The 22,923-nt window shown below is 31.4% G+C and overlaps 2 protein-coding genes across 3 annotated transcripts; both read right to left on the bottom strand.

Moving 5' to 3' along the window:
* Window positions 1-687: 687 nt before the first annotated feature.
* LOC127714911 (acid ceramidase-like) lies at window positions 688-22,919 on the bottom strand. Of its 2 annotated transcripts, none has more exons than XM_052220936.1 (13): window positions 22,834-22,919; window positions 21,560-21,606; window positions 21,071-21,155; window positions 20,095-20,187; window positions 18,874-18,952; window positions 17,790-17,864; window positions 10,529-10,574; window positions 9,229-9,373; window positions 8,011-8,065; window positions 6,726-6,892; window positions 4,388-4,555; window positions 2,489-2,545; window positions 688-2,051 (listed from the first exon to the last, which is right to left on the bottom strand). In XM_052220936.1, exons 1-13 carry the CDS (start codon window positions 22,897-22,899, stop codon window positions 1,962-1,964), a joined length of 1,173 nt encoding a protein of 390 aa, XP_052076896.1. In that variant the 5' UTR covers window positions 22,900-22,919; the 3' UTR covers window positions 688-1,961. The 2 variants fall into 2 exon arrangements, with proteins under 2 accessions (XP_052076896.1, XP_052076897.1); XM_052220937.1 differs by having other exon boundaries at window positions 22,843-22,917.
* LOC127714913 (uncharacterized) lies at window positions 14,907-17,253 on the bottom strand. The gene is made up of 2 exons (XM_052220938.1): window positions 16,453-17,253; window positions 14,907-15,882 (listed from the first exon to the last, which is right to left on the bottom strand). Exons 1-2 carry the CDS (start codon window positions 16,535-16,537, stop codon window positions 15,575-15,577), a joined length of 393 nt encoding a protein of 130 aa, XP_052076898.1. The 5' UTR covers window positions 16,538-17,253; the 3' UTR covers window positions 14,907-15,574.
* Window positions 22,920-22,923: the final 4 nt, after the last annotated feature.

The following is a 22,923-nucleotide window of genomic DNA, read 5'->3' as shown; positions in this document are numbered from 1 at the left end:
TTAGTTGTAATTTGCTTTAAACATTAAACTAGGGGTCAGTAACTGCGAGTACTCTCAGATCTGTACTTTGTTTCTATTTTGTTGTTAGGACTTTAAGTTGTTGTTGTGGGGAATTGTTTTTTCTGCTTTGTATTGATCTTATGAGTTAAGCCCTTTTCAACTGATTCTTATAGTTTGTTCTTATGGTGTACTGTTACACCACTGTCCCAGATTAGGGGAAGGTATGGTGCCAACAAACATATTTAACCCCACCGCATTCTGTATGTGCTAGTAATTCAGTGGTTGTCATTTGTTGCTGTTTATCAAATTTGTTTTTCGTTTGTTTTGTACATAAATCAGGCTGTTAGTTTTTTTCTTGTTTGAGTTGTTTTATTTTTGTCATTTCGGGGCCTTTTACAGCTAACTATGTGGTATGGGTATTGCTCATTATTGAAGGCCATACAGTGACCTATAGTTGTTAACTTCTACCTCATTTGGTCTCTGGTAGAGAGTTGTCTCATTGGCAATCATACACCATCTTCCTATCTTTATGATAAGTTAGTTCAGTAATTGTTTTCTGTCAACTTGTGGTTTTTGATTGTCTCCTAGGTTGTTTTTTTCAACAACTCTCCTTTTTGATAATTTTGTATGAATGCACAAATTATGTGTACGATAAAAAGATAATGAATTTGAATCAAACAAAATCTTTGAATGGATTTTTTATTATGAAAATAGAAATATAAAAAGCACCATAAACAACAACAATTAACAAGTTCAGGCATTATAAATACATCTATATATAACACTCAGGCACTTTATATCACAAAGAGTACTTTTTATAACAGCAAAAAACATATTTGTGCAATAAATAAAAGTACATGATTATGACAACTTCATTTATTTTAAAGGCCAAAACTAGACTTAGTATGTAAAGTTTGCATGTTTAAACATGAGTCAGGATATATAATAAACAGTTTATAACTTTTATAACTGTACAGAAACAAACTGTATAGTAAAAATCAGCACTTTTTATGTGAGGTTACATTTTTAGAATGAATTTTAACAAGAGCTCACACACTGAAATGTCTTGGCTGCTTTACTGATCATAATTGATTTACGTTGAAAGTCCTCTTTGATAAAACTTTTGCAACAATCATCACATAACTCAATATAATCAATGATCCTTGTGAATAAGGTCGAGAACAGATGAACCTTGTGAGAAGGACAAATACAACTCATAATCAATCCAAATACCATACATAGTCAACGTATTGTTTATAGTATCTGAGAAATGGACCAAACCATGAAATCTTAACATTGACAAATGATCCATTTCTAAGATACTTTAAGCAATAGGTTAATTTTATTTGAACGGATTGTAAGGTGTACATGTCTGACTGGCAGGTTTCAGCTGTCCCTGACTTCTTTAACCTTGACCAATGATCCATGAAATCTGGTGAACCCTATCTGACAGACATGTAAACCTTGTAAGGATCCCATATACCAAATATTGTTATTTCATAATTCAAAATAAGTGAGAAAATCACATGACAAAAAACTTAAGTTTTTTTAAAAACATTCAGGAACCATTAAAAATGGGATCAAGCAAGATGGACACAAGACAGCTGTCACAGGCAAGACAAAAAAAAGCTGCTGATAAAGTTTATCAAAAGTCAAAAGATTGTAAATTTTATCAAACATTCTAACTAGTTTCATCCCTATAGTATTTACTCCCACAGTTTTAAATACATTTTGAACTAAGGAAGATATATAAAATGATACTTTGACTTTCCAATTACACAAATTTTTCATAAGATATAAAAAAAAATTTTAACAATGAATAAACGATTAACAAAATTATAAAACATGTAACACTATGAGGAATGTAAAAGATAATATCATTTTGACTTGTTCCTTAAAAACCTTTTTTTCAAAAATGGTTTACATGGATAATACTGATATAAGTCTTTTTTGTGAGTTCTCTAAAAAGGCCAACAGGGATCAGGACAATACTGGAGCCAGGTCTCCAGGGTACCAGCATCTACCTGCATCAGTGCTGTGTATGTTGTAAGCTGTAATTGAGAGTTAAATTCTGTTTAACAACAAGAAATGGCAATTAAAATTATTCACTCTCAAATGAAAGAAGCATTACTTGTTGCACAGAATAATAATAAATTGATCAGAAAAAGGTTTAATTTTTTTTTTGTATAATTTTTTAAGCAAAGGTTTCAAAGCTTCATGCCTGTCACTATCATCAAAATATTTTTCTGTCTAAAACATAATTATAATGTTTTTAAATCACTGGTCTATTGCCATTGGGACGATCAAACAACAAATTCCTCCAGCTATAATAAAAATTTAATAGAACTAGCTATCTAGAACCTAAATATCCTAAATAATTATTAATTAAGACGTCAGATTTTTTTCTTCAGACTTGGCTTTATTTGATGATGTGTGATGGTTTATTTTCATATTGCAATAAGACATTTAAAACAATTTAAAATTTTACCTTATTAAGTACAGGTTTTGAAGAAAGGACATCAAAAATCCCTGGCCACCCAACATTCTGAAATAAAATGGAAATATCTTCAAAAGAGAAAGCATTACATAAGTTAAATTTATTTTTTTTATTTAAATGTCACAGACTTGCATATCTTGATTTTTACAGATTCATTAGTTTGCAAATGCATCTTAATAAATATGCAAAAAAAAAATTTCGGCTGCAAAGTGCAAAGATAGTTTGAAGCATTTTTATTCATGCAAAATCAATAATTTGAAAAGCCAGATTTTCCAGTGTTGAAAAATAAAAGGTCATTCTTCAACATAAAAATATCTGAAACCTGAAATCTAATAATGTTAAGTATAATATTATAAAATATTTTTCAATAATATGTCTGTCTCTATCTTGAAATAAAGAAATGTTATACTGAATGACAAGTGGTGTGTGATTTCCTAATAATCTATTAAAAATTTTCAATTTATGCAAAAAAATAAATGATTTTGACAACAAATTGCACAGTAAATATTCAAGTCAAATCAAACACATTTTATGACTTCATATAATATTAGTTATGGTTTTATGAGAGTAATATATTGCTTCTCATGTTTTCAACTTTTCATAAGTTTGTGTGACTCCTCTGGCTTTTTCCCAGGCTTATCATTAATAAAAGGTATGCCTTGAAGCCCCTATATTTCTCAATTTAGGGTGTTCACTACTCTTGTTTTTGACCTTTTGGCAGATATTCAGAATCCTCTGGTTTTATCCATGTAGTGCCAATAAAAATTTTGCTCATTAAACACTACTTTTCTTTTTTATAATTTTATTACATATGGTTTAAAAAGCCATATAAAATCTTTATTTTTTCATAGTTTTAAAAGAAAAAAGGTGCCATTTTTAAAATCTATAGAAAATCATTTTCCGCCAAATTTTCAATTGCTTGTATCTCAAAAACAAGGAAACAGACCTTTCATTTTTTATCTGCTTTTTTAGTTCGGTTATTTAAATACTATAAACTTATAACAGTCTTTTCAAAAGCTTATCATTTTGAAACAGAGTAGCCAACATCCTTAAAAAAGAAACCTCTTAAACATACTTCTATAAATGTTTACTTCCATACTCCTAACAACAAAATTATTATATTTAAATTTACCTGTGTACGTTATTTTATTTAACACCATTTTGTCCCAGGTTAGAGTTGTCTTTTTGACACTGTCCCTACATCTTTTTTATTAATATTGTATTTATGTTGTGTCATAGATCAAACTTATTCATTCAGTGTATGTTTACTTGTTTTTGTTTAAATGTCTTTTTGATCGAGTTAAGCCATTTCAGTTAATATTTTATAGTGTGTATTCTATGTTGTAATGTTACACTACTGTCTCAGGTTAGGATGTAGGTTGGCGCCTGTTAAAACGTTTAAACCTGCTGCATTTTTATGCAACTGTCCTAAGTCAGGAGTCTGTTGTTCAGTGGTTGTCATTTATTGGTGTGGTTCATTTTTCTCGTTTTTTATATAGATAGGACGTTGGTTTTCCTGTTTGAATTGTTTTACACTAGTCAATTTGGGGCCCTTTATAGCTTGCTGGTCCATGTGAGCCAAGGCTCCTTGTTGAAGGCCGTACTTTGACCTATAATTGTTTACTTTTTATACATTGTGACTTGGATGGAGAGTTGTCTCATTGGCACTCATACCACATCTTCTTATTTATATTCTAGTAAAATATTTCGAAATTGTGGATATGTTTGCACATCCCAGTTGGGTTTTTTTTTGGTTTGATTATTGTTTTGGTCAATAGAAAGCTGAAATTCTAAAAACTCAGACATGATTATTTCATAATTTTGATTTTAACAAACATGATCATGTAATTTTTTAGATTGGAGACCATGCATAAAATATTTATTGCTTACATTTTGAGTCATGTTATGCATACATCTATTAGCAGGTGTTCTCCTGTCATCGACAAACAATGGGTTTTTCCAATGATCATAATTTGTCTCTAAGATGTACCATTTCCCAGCATCTGCCATATTCCAAACATCTACAGCCTTGTCCCTATCCCTTGTTATCACACAGCCCTAAAATTGACCAAACTTATTTCTTTTGATTTTGAAACTTAATTTAAATCAAAGTGATGGAAATCACTCATGGAAAGATTAGAAGAGTAGTTTGAATAATTTCTAATTATATAATTTAAGTATGGTGTGGACAAAAAAAAGAACATTAATAGAGAAGGAAAAGCACTTTTTCAGTAGATAAAATTAGCTAAATTAGATAAAAATTGCCTGAAACTTTGCTGCTCACAGCCACGCCAAATTGAAACTGAAGTGAACGCACTTTGCTTCAAACAATTTCTTAATTATTCATGTAACTGGTCACCATGAGAGCCACCTTTCCATTGGTTTCAGTCAGTCTCCTGACCAAATATGGGCTGACGTCCAAGAGGAAGACATGCCCCAGCTGTAATTCAACACCACATTGGCCTGTTGTGGAGTTACAATTAATCAGTACCCCATAGGATGCACATGTCTGATAGTATTTCTATTTTGATTAATATCAGATCCTGAACTGTATTGAGCTACTAGTTCAGAGCCTGGTGAGGAAACCTTGGAAATGTATTCAATGCTTGAATAAATAATCAAAGACAGGTTTGGGCTAAGTAATCCACAGTTTAATTATAAATTCCAATTAGATGCAAACATATAATTGGAAATACATAGATCAGCAAAACTGTGGTACTCCAAAATTTGCCCAAACCTGTATAGAAGTAGTGTGTTGGAGATGTTAAGAAGATGTGGTGAAGGCCGCAATAAAAGCCTGCATTACCTGATTACGGTATGTTAGAGATGGGTCTATATATGACTTGTATGCATCGCTACACCAGTCCCCATGAGCTTGTATGACCTCACTAGGGAGGCTACATTCCAAAGTAAAGGAAGCCTCACCCCTGTGAAAACTATGACCCGAATATTGGTTGCAATCAAAACCCAGATGATGCAAAGCCTGTCTTAAGTGACTTAAAAAAGGCTGGATATGTCAGTGGGATTACTAAACTTTTGTGTAAATAGATAAAAGCAGAGGAAAGGGTTGTGGTCTGAGGGACCAGATTATGCAACAATAACAATGCACCGGCAGGACAAAATGGGGAATCCTTTATGGGGGGAAGGGGGATCTCTAGTACCCTTTGTGCATACTGAATTGTCTTGGTTTTGTGGATTCTCAGAATAACACCTTGTGGTTGGAAAATAATATCCTGTCTACTCAAATGAACCTTGGGATAAAATTGTGAGGGAGAAGTGACTAAAAGGTTGGATTTTCTTAGAAATGAGAAAAAAAAAAACCAGCAGCCCAGAAGGCCAAGTCCCCAGGACAAGAGAGGTTTATTGTGGTAAAAATGTGAATCGATGGTGTGATGGGTAATTTCCTTCGCAGAATCATTAATAGCTTTTTGTGTCTTAAGCAAGACTGGCACAAAATACACATCCAAGTTGAACTCTTAGCAGATATTACTTGGTGGCATGATTTTATGGCTTCCTTTAACAGGAAATCCCTAATTTTAGATAAAGTACCCATCACATCACCATCAGTGATAACAGATGCTTATAGAGAAGGAGGGGGCTGCCTCTCTGATTTAGACTGGTTCTATGTCAATTGGAACCAATACTTTCCTGCTTGTTTTAATTTTCATATTAATGAACTTGAGGCTTTTTCGGTTATCTTAGCTGCTAAACAATGGGCTAGTACTTGGGAAAATAAGAGAGTCATAGTTCTTTGTGATAATATGACCACTGTAGCCTGCATAAATAAATGTACATCTCGTAACCAGATTTTAATGGGGTTTTTAAGAGAACTATTCTTTAAAGCTGTTCATAGCCCAGGTTTTAGCAATGTTGCAATAATGGTCATAAAACATAATACTGTAAACAAACCTATTTCATGTATACTTTTTGCATATTGAGCTCTTTCCAACCAACTTGAAAACCATTTGATATTTCATGATTTTCTATTTTTTATTGCACATTTATTCATATAGGACCAATTTTTCATTGACATGACTTGCTTACATTCGCCTTATTTTTTTCATATTGTTAACTTCACAAAAATAAATTAGTTTACATTTCTTTCATTCATAATGATGAAGAAATCTAAAATACATAAAAAACAAAGAGTCAATAGCATATTCATATATATATTCATAAGTAACAATGACCAAATAAAGCATAAACTGAAGGTTCAAATCAAACTTACCTGTCCAGTTGAATTTCCACCAACAATGAAATAAGCTGGGGCTAACATCTGTGTCATGGTTAAATTTTTCTTTGCTTCTTCATAATTGTTTGAATACAGAAGGGTGTCTCTGGTTAAAAATCCCATCCACTGTCCTGTTCTTATTCCAAGTATCCATTCAATTATTCCTTAATGAAACAAAAAATTGAGATATAAATTAAACACTATTCTAAAACTGACAATGTCATACAGTTAATAAGTTCAGTGGTCTTGAGGTAGAGTGCTCAATTTGAGAGCAGGATAGTGTGAGTGTGAAACTTGGCCAGATAGAACCAAAGACTTGAAAATTGGTCTTTGCTGTTCTTTCTCAAATAATGTGGCAGTAAGGAGTACGAGCAAAGGCTGGTAGCCTCAGTGTATGAAAAATGTCAGGGTACAGTGACATGTGTCCTGCAGACTAACCTTGTGAACTAAAATCTTAACAAGGAAGACAGCCAACTGGGTTTTCTGTATTTTGAAAGGTGCTTTTAAGCTTTTTTTACCTGCATATTCTATGCCTATTTTTCACAAAATAAAATGAAATTTTCAAATAGATCAAGGACCCTAACTCCTGATAGGCAAAAATGAAAATTCTCAAAACCAAACTGAACCACCATTATGTCATCAGAAAAAGTATATCAAAATGTTTAGAGGACTGGTTAAACAGTTCATAAGGAGTTGTACAAAAATGACATTAAGTGCTATTTTCAATCTATCAAGGACCATAACTCCTGAACAGTAAACGTGAAAATTGCCAAAATATAACTTGATTTCCATTTTGTCATCAGTAGCAACATATTATAATTTGAAAACCATTTGTTGAAGGGTTCATGAGTTCTTGAACACAAACAACTTTAAATGCCATTTTCCAATATATCAAGGACAATAACTCCTGAACAGTACGAATAAAAATCATCTATATCCAACTTGACCTCTAATTTTTAACTTGCATCAACATATTAGAATTTGAAAAGCATTGGTTGAACAGTTCATTAGTTATTGCACGGAAACTGTTGCTAATCCTAGGCCTGATGCACATCACCAATTTAGATGTAAGTTTTGGAAATACTTAGTGTATTATAGTTAGGATAGATAAAGTAACTGTTGCCATGTTCTCATAAGTAGAGAAAATATGAAAAAAAAGAAATAGGTCACATTCATGAAAATTTAAAAATGGGATTTAAAGCCAGATTCACATTATGACTTGTAACTTTTAAATATCATTTAAAATGAGGAGGGAAAAGACTATTCAGGAAATATTTCTTACCGATAAAACCTCCATTCAAATCAAATCTCTCATTCATCGACAATGTAAACACACCCTGAAACACAGAATAGAGAATTCAAGAGGTAAAAGGTTTGTTTAAATTGTAATTATTAACTAAATGTAATGCAATACCTTAGCAACTTAATATGAAGACTAGTAAATTAAGAATTTAGATAAGGAATTTTTTCTGATATCTTTTAAAATTAAAAATATATATCGATAAGAAAAAAAAGCTTCACGATTTTGGATAATAACTGATCTTTATGAATACATTTGTTGTTTTATAACACTGCAACTGATTCATGACTTTATAGCAAGGGAAATAATTTTAGTGGTCACCAATTTGCTAATGCAAGTAAGATGTATATTATCCAACCTAAATCCTGAACAATTACCATCATTTTTATTTTTGGCCTTATCATCAATAATTACAGTGTTTTCACATACATTGAGTTTTGTATGCTTTTCCTATAAACCAAAAATAACTTTTTAAATATGTTGTCTATTACCTTGTTTTGGCTCCAATATTTTTAAGTTTTTGTAGTTATAAAATCAGACATTTAATTTTTTTTTTGTACTGTACCTGTATAAAAATTATTTGTTAAAGTCAGATATATGTAATGTTCATTCATGTTTATATTTATGTATGTATTGGAGAAGACATTACTAAGTTGAAAAACTTGTGTCTCATCCATTTGTCCTTTTTGAACAATAAAATATGTTTAAACCAATGATTACATACCATGAAATGAAGAATGTCAGTATATGGGTGAAGGATCAAAATTGTATCAGTGCTTCAGTAAAAATTTAAGTTTTTTTGCCTCACTGTGACTTTGAGATGAAGAACAGCAATAAAAAGCGCTATTCCTTTGCTTTTTGTGTGTTTTTTGCATGTACTGATTTTGTGTCATGGATGGATACCCCATATCCTTTGTTTTTCTATTATGAAATTTCCTTCATTTGGCATGTTTAGTTCAAACATCTAGTCAGAGTCTTTCAGAATACCTGTAGCTTGTTCCAATTACAATTACCTAACTTATAAAAAAATTTCTTATCATTGGTAGTTAATTAAGTGATAATTTAACAGAAAACTTTCAAAAGCTTTTATGAGTCAAAAATATTTTCAGAATTGTGAAAACATTTTGGCAGATTTTGAGACCTCAATTTGGAGCAAAGGAAGGTGTTATTTACTAACTGCATGTTCAGATATATACTTACTGGTTTAATTGCAGTTAAGACACCAATATAACCAGCATAATGTACAGCCTTAAACACGGTCTTCCCATCTCTCTGGTAATCAACATTCAGTATCATAGGTCGTAGCGCCTCAGTTATCTCCCATGTGTTGTTTTTCATGTCCCATCTATATTGCAACAAATATATAAAAAATTTAGATAGAAACATAGAAAAACTATGTTTGACATAATTATTTATTATGAAACTTAGCAACTTTAAATGTGGTTCAATGTAATCTTTAAAATACCCCATGCTGTTTACAACCATCTACAATATATACTGGTCAGTTAGTACTGTTATATGCTTCAATTAAATTTTATTTACAACTCAAACAATCAGGAAACCCACAAAAGTGTTCTTTTTAATGCTTAATTTTAAAGAAAAAATGTGACACAATTATGTATTTTCATCTGTTGATTTTTAAGTAACAATGGTCGTACAGAATTCATGGCTATATTTTGAATAAAGTGTTTTAACAAATGCTTGTGTTAGGCAAGATATAATATGAGCTATTGTTTACAAATAAAACCCCTATTTACACATTCAATGAAGAGCAAAATGGCCTGTAAATGATTACCATGAAATTATAATCTGATTGACTGATTAATGTTAGCTTAACCGCCAGTGGCAAACATTTCATGAATCATAATTTAAGGAAATATATAAATTTATCAAAAATAAGCTTACTGAGTTATTAGACATACATTATGTCAGTATATTTCATTTTTATCAGTAAACATTGACTTACAAGGCTGCTTGAGAATATTGCTTATTTCACGAAACACATTCACAACGACCTGATGATTCTTGGTTTCTGAGACGGAATTAATAAGTATAATCATGATTTCTTAGAAAAAATTCTAAAATAACAAAAAAAACAAAACTGAAGTAATGTTTATGGCAAGCTGTTTTACTATTTATTCTAACTTTAAGATATCTCATATATTACATCAGATATCTTATATAATCTAGTTTTTATAAGATATCTTATAAACTTTATAAGATATCTTATAAACTTTTTAAGATATCTCATAAAGTTTATAAGATATCTTATAAAAACTAGCTTATATAAGATATATAGTTTATAAGGTATCTCATTTAATTTTTAAGATATCTCATATAATTTATATGATATCTTATAAAGAAAATTATATGAGATATATTATAAATTATATGTGATATCTTATAAAGTTTATTACATATCTTGAAGTTAAAAGAAATAGTAAAACGGCTTGCCATAAATGTCTACTTTATTAATTGAATTAGAAAAACCTATACTTACCCTAAAAATAATCCAAAATCTAGATTTCTGGCATGAAACAGTTTTCCTAAAGAAGAAGAAACATTTGTTTAATACCAAGTAGTAAATAATGCATCAAAATATTAGCTCAATGCATAAAATGTCTAGGGGAAGATTTGTATTAACCATATCTCAACACTATTCTATGAACTGACATTATTTCAATCACTTCTAAATAGACCTTATAGCTATTTGGGAATATATGCATAACTTGACAAACTGATTTTGGACAATGGAACTATTGACATCATACGATAATCATTTTTCTTTTTGTGACATGAAAATTTTATGCAAAAGGCTGTGATGTCTAGTAATGACAGACAAATAACAATAAGGTCTATACTGCTTGCTTGGTGAAGAAACAGCAAATACCAATTTCAAAGTCTTTCATTAGAAATCACATGAGTTGTCACATGGTCTTTAAACACAATTATTGTTCTTTTGAAATTTATTTGTAATCCCTAGTATTTTTTTTTCTGCAAGTTTATGCATAATGAAGAAAGAATGTAGGTTAGAAGGTATTGTGAAGAAATTCTGTCACAAAATATTCCAAACAATATTGACATAAGGAGATGTGGTATGATTGCCAAACCAATGCGAGTCCAAATAACGTGGATGTTAGCAGCTATAGGTAGCTGTAAATCCTTAGACATTTAAATATATAACATTTTGCAAATACATTTATAAAATCAAAGCACGAAAGCGCTGTAAAGGCAGTTAATTACAGGTTGTGTGTATTTTAAGTCCAGTTATATCATTATCTTGCATAGTACAGTGTACTTATCAGAGGTGGCTTTCAGTATTTAAGATTTAGAGTTCTCTAATGATATTGAATAAGTTTTATGAATGTCATATTCTGAGCACTATATGAAGGCGATTGTTCTCACTTGTTTATGAACTAGTGCATTATGTCCAGTTTGTACCTTTTTTATCTATGTTTATAGTCAAATTAGTTATCAAAGGTACCAGGATTATAATTTAATACGCCAGACGTGTGTTTCGTCTACATAAGACTCATCAGTGACGTTCAGATCAAAATAGTAACAAAGCCAAACAAGTACAAAGTTGAAGAGCATTGAGGACCCAAAATTCCAAAAAGTTGTGCCAAATACGGCTAAGGAAATCTATTCCTTGGATAAGAAAATCCTTAGTTTTTTCATTGGCAATCATAACACATCTCCTTATTTATATAATGATCTATATTCAACGACCTCAGGTACCAAAAAAATGTATGTAACTAAACTATGATGGGAAACCTTTGACTTCTTTCTTTATATAAACTTTTGATTTGGTACCATAGAACTATGTAGAGTAAATGTACATTGCAACATGTCAACTCTTTCAACTCCAAGCAAAATTATATTTCCAAGCATAAAGTAATTTATGAATGAAATAAAATGCTCCGCTGGGGCACAGCTTGATACGACCGCAGAGGTCGAACCCTGAACAGTTGGGGCAAGTATGAACACAACATTCAAGCTTGATTCAGCACTGAATTTGGATTGTAATTAAATATTTGACACAGCATAGGTTTCTGACACAGAATGAAAGTGGTCTAAGATACTTAAAAAAATTTAATTTACCTATTCAAACCATATCATTATTATTTGCTTTTATATATAAATCAGAAATAACCAATTTAAAATGGAAAATTTAAAGAAAAAAAAGGAAAAAGAATCCCCCCCAAATTTTTTGAACCCCCTTATGATTCATCACCCCAAAACTCAATTCCAGCCTTCCCTTTGTGGTATGGTACCTTGCAGTACAATTTCAGAGAGATCCATACACTTGAACACATGTTATTGTCTGGAAACTAGAAAAATGCTTGTTTTTGGCCCCTTTTTGGTCCCAAATTCCTAAACGTTTAGGGCAATTACCCCCAAACTCAAACCCAGCTTTCCCTTTGTAATATGGAACCTTGTAGTACAATTTCATAAAGATCCATACACTTACACACAAGTTATTGCCATGAAACTAGAAAAATGCTTGTTTTTTGCCCCTTTTTGGCCCCTAATTCCTAAAATTTGGAGGCAATTACCCCCAAAATCAATCCCAGCATACCCTTTGTGATATGGAACCATGTGATACAATGTATGAGAGATCCATAGACTTACACACAAGTTATTGTCATGAAACTAGAAAAATGCTTGTTTTTTGCCCCTTTTTGGCCCCTTATTCCTAAAATTTGGAGGCAATTACCCCCAAAATCAATCCCAGCATTCCCTTTGAGGTATGGTACCTTGCAGTACAATTTCAGAAAGATCCATACACTTGAACACAAGTTATTGTCTGGAAACTAGAAAAATGCTTATTTTTGGCCCCTTTTTCCTAAACTTTTTGGGCAATTACCCCCAAACTCAATTCCAGCTTTCCCTTTGTGATATGGAACCTTGTAGTACAATTTCATAAAGATCCATACACTTACACACAAGTTATTGCCATGAAACTAGAAAAATGCTTGTTTTTTGCCCCTTTTTGGCCCATAATTCCTAAAATTTGGAGGCAATTACCCCCAAATTCAATCCCAGCATTCCCTTTGTGATATGGAACCTTGTGATACAATGTCAGAGAGATCCATACACTTACACACAAGTTATTGCCATGAAACTAGAAAAATGCTTGTTTTTTGCCCCTTTTTGGCCCCTAATTCCTAAAATTTGGAGGCAATTACCCCCAAAAATCAATCCCAGCATTCCCTTTGTGATATGGAACCTTGTGGTACAATGTCAGAGAGATCCATACACTTACACACAAGTTATGTCTGGAAGTTACAAAAATGCTTATTTTTGGCCCCTAATTCCTTAACTGTTGGTACCATAACCCCCAAAATCAATCCCCACTTTCCTTTTGTGGTATTGAACCTTATTTTAAAATTTCATTGAGATCCATTCACTTAAACTAAAGTTAGAGTGCGAAAACTAATGTGTCTTCGGACGACGACGCCGCCAACGTCATACCAATATACGACCAAAAAAATTTTTTTGCGGTCGTATAAAAATGAGTTCTTAATTAAGAAATAAACTGATTCGCTGAGCGCAGCTGGATACACCCGCAGAGGTACTACCCTGAACAGCTGGGGCAAAAATGGACACAATATTCAAGCTTGATACAGGTCTGAATTTGGATTGTAATTAAATATTTGACATATTATAGTTTCTGAATAAATGTAGTCAATGAATTTGAAATCGGTTATATGAATTGAATTTATATTCAATTAAAGATTTCTTGCTGTTGTGCAATACTTAATAAATCTGTTGCCAGACTATAAACAAATAAAGTTCAATTTCTTCTCAATGTCATATTTGAAATTTATGAAAATCAATAGGGAGATTACATCAATAGCTATAAATAATTCACCAAAGTTTCATGTGAACTGCTTAAAGCAATTTTGAGTTGTCCAAAAACTGGAAAATCACCCCTTTTTTAATGAATAAAACCCCATAACTCAGAAATGTAAAATCTAAAATTTATAAAATTCTAAAGGAGCTTACGGATTGATAATTTAGTCTTAGATGCAAGATTTTTTTATCAGTTGTTAGTGGCTTTGAACTAGCTGTCAGTAACTGTGAGTACTCTCAGATTTGTACTTAGTGTCTTTTTGTTGTTTGGATGTACAACTACCCGACCACGTCCACTTGTATTTGTATTTATCCATCTGATGAGTTTAGCCTCTTTCAACTGATTTTTATAGTTCGTTCTTATATTGTATTGTTACACCACTGTCCCAGGTTAGGGGGAGGGTTGGGATCCCGCTAACATGTTTAAGCCCGCCACATTCTGTATGTACATGTATGTGCCTGTCCCAAGTCAGGAGCCTATAAAAGTGTAATTCAGTGGTTGTCGTTTGTTTATGTGTTGCATATTTGTTATATTTGTTCATTTTTTTACATAAAATAGGCCGTTAGATTTCTTGTTTGAATTGTTTTACATTGTCATTTCTGGGCCTTTTATAGCTGACTGTGCAGTATGGGCTTTGCTCATTGTTGAAGGCCGTACTGTGACCTATAGCTGTTAATTTCTGTGTCATTTGGTCTCTTGTGCATGTGTGGAGAGTTGTCTCATTGGCAATCATACCACATCTTCTTTTTTATATTTACATCAACAGATATAAAAAATTCACCAAAGTCAAGGTGAGACAAAAAAACTTAGTTGTAAGATCTCTGAAATTTTTTACAGGGTACGAGTTTTTCTCATTGTTGGAGATTGTACGGTGACAGTAACACCTGTAACTGCTTAAACCCATTTCTTATGCACTTTAGTTTGATAAACTCACTGAATATCATACCACATCTCCTTATTTTTATATGCATTACAATTTACATGTGCATGTAATTGTAAATATATATATATCAGAACAAAATTCATTGCGTCACTTTTATTTATGCATCCTTTGGCACAATACAAGTTCTAATATTACACAACATAAAACAACTAAATGTTATTTCAGATGAAAGTTTTGTTTCAGTTCCATTCATAGGATTTATTAGAATTTTGTATGTTTTGCCAAGTCCAATTATTCGCTCTATGTGACATAGAGACATAGTTGACTAAACCACCAGGTGTCGAACATTCAAGAATTTTCAGTGTTTCTGTTTTTATTTGATGAAAAGGTTGCCTGAGCTCTAGGAGCTTTAGGTTTTATCACGGGATATTCTGTGCTGTCAATAATAATCCAAGTCGTAGGAAACTTTAATTTGAAGTTGGATGGTGAAAAATACCTGACTAAACCACTAGATGGCCAAGTGTTAGCCTCACACCACTGTTTAGACATAAAAACAATCCATGTATACACAATATTCTTAACACTAGATTCAATCTAGAATCTAGACAGTTCAAAGTTGGTTGTATGATGCCTCAATTTCATCAAAGTCATAAAAAAACTGATTTTCAACTGACACCCTATCAATTTGAAAATATATGTATCTCAAACAATGTGCTGCTGGACCAAGTGTGGTCAAAACAAATAAAAATTTAGTATACAACTCTAAACCGGTATAAAAATGCATGGCTGTGTCAAGTGTCTTCATTTCAAAATTCTCTGCGGAAAACATAGGCATTGATGGTGTTTGCGTAATTCCATCTGTGAAGCTCGGCAGTTGGTGGTGGACAGTCATAAATCCTTTCTGCAGTATGAATGACTTCTTCAGGAAAACCAACTTTACAATCAAAACTTTCCTCTAGATTTCTACTACAATATTCATCAAGTTTAGTTCTTTTGTTTTCACAGGAAACTGCCCTGATTTTTCTTTTTGCGGACGATTCAGTCTCTTGCTTGGTCCAGGAAAATAGGCTGGGAATTGCAGTAGACTTAAGTCTCTGTATGGTGGGTTTGCGCCCTGAAAAAGGTTATAAAACATTAGTTTTTTTATAATTAAATGAACTTCCATTAGCAATGTATACTTTGTACTACCTGGCGAAATATTAACTAGATTTATTCATTACAATCTGGATAAAACTATGTTTGCCTGATTCAATGTATGTTATGTAAATCCAAAGGACAAACAATGAGAGACTTATGCAGCAAACGTACATTGTTTGTACCTAAATAACTATAATATAGATGAGAGCATGTCATTGTTTTGTTCCTGTTAACATTGTCATTGATATTTTTCAAGAAAGTCTATGAGGCATAGCTTATACATTCCTGTCATTACTACATTAGCATAATTACTGCTAAAATAATTCTCAGTATGATATACCTCTTGTAAGAAATCATTATAATTGTAGCAGTCACCAAAAAATCTCAAACAGATCACATTGAATCGTAATCCAAAAAATTATGACGTCTTGAATTACCCACCCCCTTTTATTCTAAAACGATAATTGCGGTTGTAAACAGACTTTGGTTTATTCGCATGGAGATTACATATATAACTATATATTTCACAAAGAAAATAGAGTTTTACCATGAATAGTTTCTTGCACGTAGTCTTTTTCAGTAAAACGTGCCTTGCAAACAACAGCTGATTGAGATGGACTCCACGATATCATCGTGTTCTCGTCCAATCTGCGTATGGGCCATGGCGTTGATCCAACTTTTCCTTCTTTTTAAGTCATTTGGAAATGCATGTCCTCCTCTTAAATGACATCCAGGTACACAACAACAAGTACTTGGCATCGTTAATTAAAATTATAACTGAAATAGTTGCACAGTGCAGAAACCGGAAGAAGAGGAACAGGATCCGCTACCACGGCGCCACCTATTCAGGAACGATAATTTGCTACTTTATATAACTGCGAAAATAACGTTAGACGGGTTCACGTGCATAAACAGAAATGCGCTTTAAATTGTATAATATAATTCATGTTCAGTCGACCTTTAATTATTATATCAACGACTGAAATGATTTATAAACATCTAGATTGCAGATAACACTCGAAATTAACCCGAGCTCTTTCCACACGGAATTCAAATAATTCTAGTTTGTCAATCGGTTGACTGCTTATAATGCAAAATACTAATATATCAAAAGTTTTTAAAACTAACAAAACACAATGATCGTTTCTCTATTTCCCAATGTAAATGAAATGAAACAAAAAACATTTTATATCGCAATAAGAAGAGGAGAGAATTCAACATTTCCGGATCTACTTGGAGTCTAATGACCCCCCACGTAGATAAGTTGGATATCGCGGAAGGAAGGATTAACCCGGCAACTAGAAAGGCATTAAAGCACTGCCTTTAAAAATTATAAACGAAGCTGGCAAAACTTTCTGCAAATTTGATATTATTTTCCCAAGAATAATACATAAAAGGGAATAACAGGATAATTTCCCCAAATACCACACAGTACAACAGACAACATTAACCACCAAAACCTTACTCCTCTGAAGAAAAAACTTGATATCCAAACAAAGACAATAAACAACAGATGGTCTAGATAGCCTGACATGAAACAGACACAAACAAGTGAAACTGTGAGCTACTGCTCACTGATGATACCCCTGCCCAAATACTTGACGGTAAACAGGAAGTTGTTGAGTGATTAATCTGAAAATGCATCACACGGTATAGCTGACTTACATAAAACCTGAAACCAAATTTCAGAAATCCTTACAATGTAGTTCCTGAGAAAAATGTGACGAAAATTTTCAACTTGGATGTCATGTGTAAAATGATGTAAGTGTTTGGTAAACAGGAAGTTGATTAAAAAAAAAATGAGGAAAGAGTAGACAAAATATAAAAAAAATTTTAAAATGTATACCTTTTTTGAGTACTGTAAAATGATAATTTGTAAACTACCTGTATTGTCTTCTGCAACAATTGATGTACAAACTGTAAAGACTTCATAAAACAAATTGTAGATAATTACTTCCCCTGAAATATAGAATTATCTCCCTTAGTATTACTTTAAAAAAAAGTTGAATGTTTTCCAAAAAACAGAGTATTATTAGATAATGTCATCTCAATATATTATTAGTTCCTTTGATTTTAAGAAGAAGAAAGTAAGACAGCTGAAATGAGAAGGAGTCATCCAATTTTAAATTCATTTCTTTGTTTAAACATGTTAAATTGGACCACAAACTACAAAAAAGTACATGTAACAGGCTATTATTTTAACTTGGAATTACTTTCAATTATGGAATTTCCATAATTTCTTGTGCTTGAAATTTTTAATAAATTCCATGTTTATTCTGTATTATAATGTTTTGAGCGGTGCATAACACTCTCCATACAATGTATTTTGTATAGAAAGTGTTGTGCGCCGCACAGTACATTCTATTGAAAATGTGCTATCTTCTTTGTAATAGAAAGTGTTGTGCGCCGCACAGAACATTAAAATACAGAATAAACATGGAATTTATTAAAAATTTCAAGCACAAGAAATTGTGCTAATTCCATAATTAAAAATAATTCCAAGTTGAAATAATAGCCTGTTATGTGTACATCCAGTTTTGGACCTGAATTTTGCAGTATTTAATATATAAATTCTTTGTGACTTGTATCAACCTACAAATAATGAGAACATTTTTATCTCAAAGAAAACAACGAAAAAGGAATTAAGAAAGTTTCTCTTTACACTATTCAAATTTCCTTTTGCTTTTTAAATTTGATCTGAATGTGGCCTTTGCGACAAACACCGATGCATTTTATACTACTGTGGACTCATTTATTTTTGTTTGTATCAATTTTTGTGGATTGAAGAAAAAACGTATTCTCCTAAATATTTGATTTAGTGGTTTTGCAAAAGTTTGTATACAAGCCTTTAGAAAATTTATACTTCCTTGAACATTTAAATTTGTGGTTTTTATGAACCCACATAATCAAAGCAAATTGGTACCCCACAAATATTAATGAATCCACAGTATTGTTCATTAAATAATACCTAGTCCTAGTCCAGAAGCTGTTGCAATACCTCTCATCTCATCAGCATATGGTTGTGGTAAAGTGGTGTCCATGCTTTCCTGATAAATAATGTAAAATGTTTAAAAAAATTATTTGAATATTGAATCACAATAAAAATTCTACATTTACTTCTTGTGAAACACATGTTCATTCCTCCTTTGACATTATGAACAGATACATCATGTTAAGGAGGGGTATTTGCGAAAAATACCAGTCGAGAGAATGTTTAATTTCGCGAGCCGTAAGGCGAGGGAAATTCATTCTCAAGACTGGTATTTTTCGCAAATACCCCTCAAGAACATGCTATATCTGTTTAATTACACCGAATGTTAACGTACAAAACGCATTGATGATCGTGACATTACAAGCGTCCAGTCGGATAGAGTATAATATTTTTTGGCAAATACCACGGCAGAGAGGGTAAAAAAGGCATATCCTTTTTGCATATACCCCGGCGCTGTTTAAAAATGAACAATATTCGTTTGATAAAAGTAAATTGGTGAAAAATACACTGGCTATCAACCAATCAAAACCCAGGATTCTTACATAAGGTGTAATTATAACATAAAAATTATAACAGGAAAATAGTTACACGGTTTGGTCCTAACTACAGCCATAAGGTTGAAACTTAATCAGGAATGGTTTATCTTTCCAGTTTTTGGTTGTTCTGGTTAGGCCATTTTGGTTTTAATGCCTTTAAACATTTTGTTTGCTTTTCACATGTTTTTGTCTCGACTGTACCCAATTATTGTTATTCCTGAAATGTGTCATGTAACCAGTAATTAGCACCCTCTCTTCTTTTGTTTTTTTTTTAGAAAAAATGAACATTTGGTTTTTACTATAGTTTATACAAAGATCTATTAATTCTGAAAAGTGTATAAACAGTTTCTATTTGAATCAGAATCTTATGTAAAAACATTTTTCAGAAACATTTCAATTATTTATAGAAAATTTAAAGGTGCTACATGTACCTATTTCAATCTAAATTCAGTCCAGAGTAAATCTACATCTTTTTAAAAGAGACAATGCTTTTATTTCTAATGGAACTAGATATCAAAATATTTTGTTCATATTGTTTGATCCTAACAACAGACTGTGACCCTAAAACTGTTCCCTTTTTGAGAATAGAATGGCCTTTGTGTAAAACAAATTAAAAACAGTTTCCTTGACATGGTAAATGCATCTATTTTATAATAAATACCCCTTGTTTGTTGAGGTAGTTGATTACTGCATTTACAGTCCCATTGCCAAAGTCTTCAGCAAACTCTATAAACTTTTTTAGCAACATTTTTATCTGAAAAATAAAAGGAATGTACAAAAATTATACATGTATTCATGTAAGTGTAAAAATGTATACCAAATAACTTATTTATCAATATTCTCATTCAGAATTATCGATAATCATCATAATATCAGATATATTTTCAATACGTCTAATGTAAGAACATACATAATTTAAAGGAGCATATGCTTTAATTGAGAATTGTATTGACATCAAGATTTTTATAATGAAGACATATATTCAGATGATATCTAGCTTCATAAAATAAAAATCCTTAGAAGTTCTTCCCTTCTTTAGAGCTAATAAAAGTATGTTGTTGTAGAATATTTAAAATTAGAATTCTATAAAGATTGAAATGCTTTATTCCTGTATGCTGAGAGAGAAATGTGTTACTATATACATGTTAAGGAAAATCAGTAAAAAGTGAAGTTATCTCCCATTGAACATTAATATTTTTAGGCAAACTTTTATAAATATTTGTGAACAATTTAAAAAGAAAATATTTCTATTTCACATCATGCACATTTTGACTTTTAGCAAGCATATTATTGCTTATATCTTTTTTTCCAGTTTAGATGTCAGAAATGTTGATGCTTATGTGTTCAATGTCATTGAGAATATATACATGAACTTGTATATCTAAGTATCTAGGTTATTTTTGTGTAGGCTTTTCTTAGCTGTATTAATAAAGCATATTGTCTATATTCTAGCTGAGTTTATAATTGTTGATTGACAATGCAAAGCAAATGAATGGTGACATTATTCTAGTGCTTTCTTCGCATTGAAATGTGGATTGCAAATATAGCAAACATCAGCCATACATCATGTACATAACAAATTCCTGATAAATGTATAAAGTTTATATATATTTCTTTCAAAACTGATGGCAACTTACCTGACTTCCTTTATTCTTTGCTAAATTCTGCCATCTTTGTATTGGTGGAAGGTCAAGATTTAGAACATATGTTGGAACAAGATGGCTATGTGAAAGAAAAAAATATCTTAATATATATAATTCCATAAGTTTTTTTGTCAAATCTAATTAGCAGGGAATATTCAACTTATCACATTCTTGAATGAATCACAGAATATTGAGGCTATATAAAATGAAGCAAACCCATAAATAATTCTATGTTTTAACTATGCTCCCATCACTATAAATTTAAGCATCTGTGTTTAGTGAGTTTTTTGTGCAATTAACGATACACAATCTGGTTAATTTGCAGGTTAAATAATCCTTTACAAAATTGGAATGAGAAAACTTTAAATCTCTATTCATATTTTATAAATGCCAATAAAGTCTTTTCAGAGATTGATGTAATATTTTTTAAAAATGTAGTTCTCTCTTGCATATAGTCTTAATATCTTATTGAGTAACCCATACCTTTTTTCAGATGGAGGGTAGGCATTGGTCACACAAGTTTCTTTAAACTGAAAAAAAATAACAAAAAGCTCCTGCATAATTAGTTCCACAAAAAAGACAATTTTAAATTCATAAATAATAAAGTCAATATGCAAATGTGTTTGCCAAAAGATTTGACATCATTATATAATAATAATAATAATAATTGAGAAAATATTTTCTTGGATATTTAATTTTGTGGTTTTGCCAAAGTCTGTGCATTATATAACTAGCCTATTGAAATTTGTACTTTGTTGAACACTAAAATTTGGGATTAACTAAAAACCATAATACATAAATTGTATTGTACTGTATTGTTTCACATGGATACAAAAGGTGGTTCTTAAAGCAGTGTTATATTAACTGAGTGGATAGAATAAAATAAAGTGCAGGTAGTTTTTTTTTCATCTTCAGAAGTCATGTAAAATATGATTCTCAAATTCCCTAAACATTTCACATTTTCTGGAACACAGATATCGTTTAACTCTTTGCTATAAAATAAAATTCAGGTATATTTTTATTATTATCTTCAGAAGTCCTGAAAAAATGAATCTCAAATTCCAAAAACATTTTACATTTTCTGGAACACAAATAGAGTTTAACTCTTTGCTATAAAATAAAATTCAGGTTTTGTTTTATTATTATCTTCAAAAGTTCTGAAAAAAATAAATCTCAAATTCCCCAAACATTTCACATTTTCTGGAACACAAACAGTGTTTATCTCTTTGCTATAAAATGAAATTCAGGTTTTTTTTTATTATTATCTTCAGACATGTCAGAAGTCCTGAAAAAAATGAATCTCAAATTCCCCAAACATTTCACATTTTCTGGAACACAAATAGCGTTCAACTCTTTGCTATAAAATAAAATTCAGGTTTTTTTTTATTATTATCTTCAGAAGTCATGAAAAAAATGAATCTCAAATTCTCCAAACATTTCACATTTTCTGGCACACAAATAACATTTAATATTATATATCTAGGTCCTGCCAGGTTGCAAAACTTTGCAACTAACAGGTTTGTTGAAAAACAAAAAAAATAATGTCAATTTTCAAAACTGTGAGTTAGATACCTTGTGTTGTATTTTAAAGGTATAAAGGTATTTTTTTATTCACAGATATGTGGCTGTGCCTTACTGTGCCTGTGGGAACAAAATCTGATTAGTTTTTACAGGATTTTTTTAGTATACTCAGACAAGTACAAAATTATAGTATCTAATACGACGTGTAACATGAATTTATGAAATGCTTAAAGTACCGGCGGCACCTGTGCTTGTACAAAAACAATAACCATAAACACTGAAACTACAGCTGCCTGCTTCATTGTCAGACCCTTGTCATGTGATAT

The sequence above is a fragment of the Mytilus californianus genome, unplaced genomic scaffold, assembly GCF_021869535.1.
Source record: "Mytilus californianus isolate M0D057914Y unplaced genomic scaffold, xbMytCali1.0.p SCAF_9, whole genome shotgun sequence".
NCBI classification, from domain to species: Eukaryota; Metazoa; Mollusca; class Bivalvia; order Mytilida; family Mytilidae; genus Mytilus; species Mytilus californianus.
This window is presented reverse-complemented; position numbering and strand designations above follow the sequence as displayed.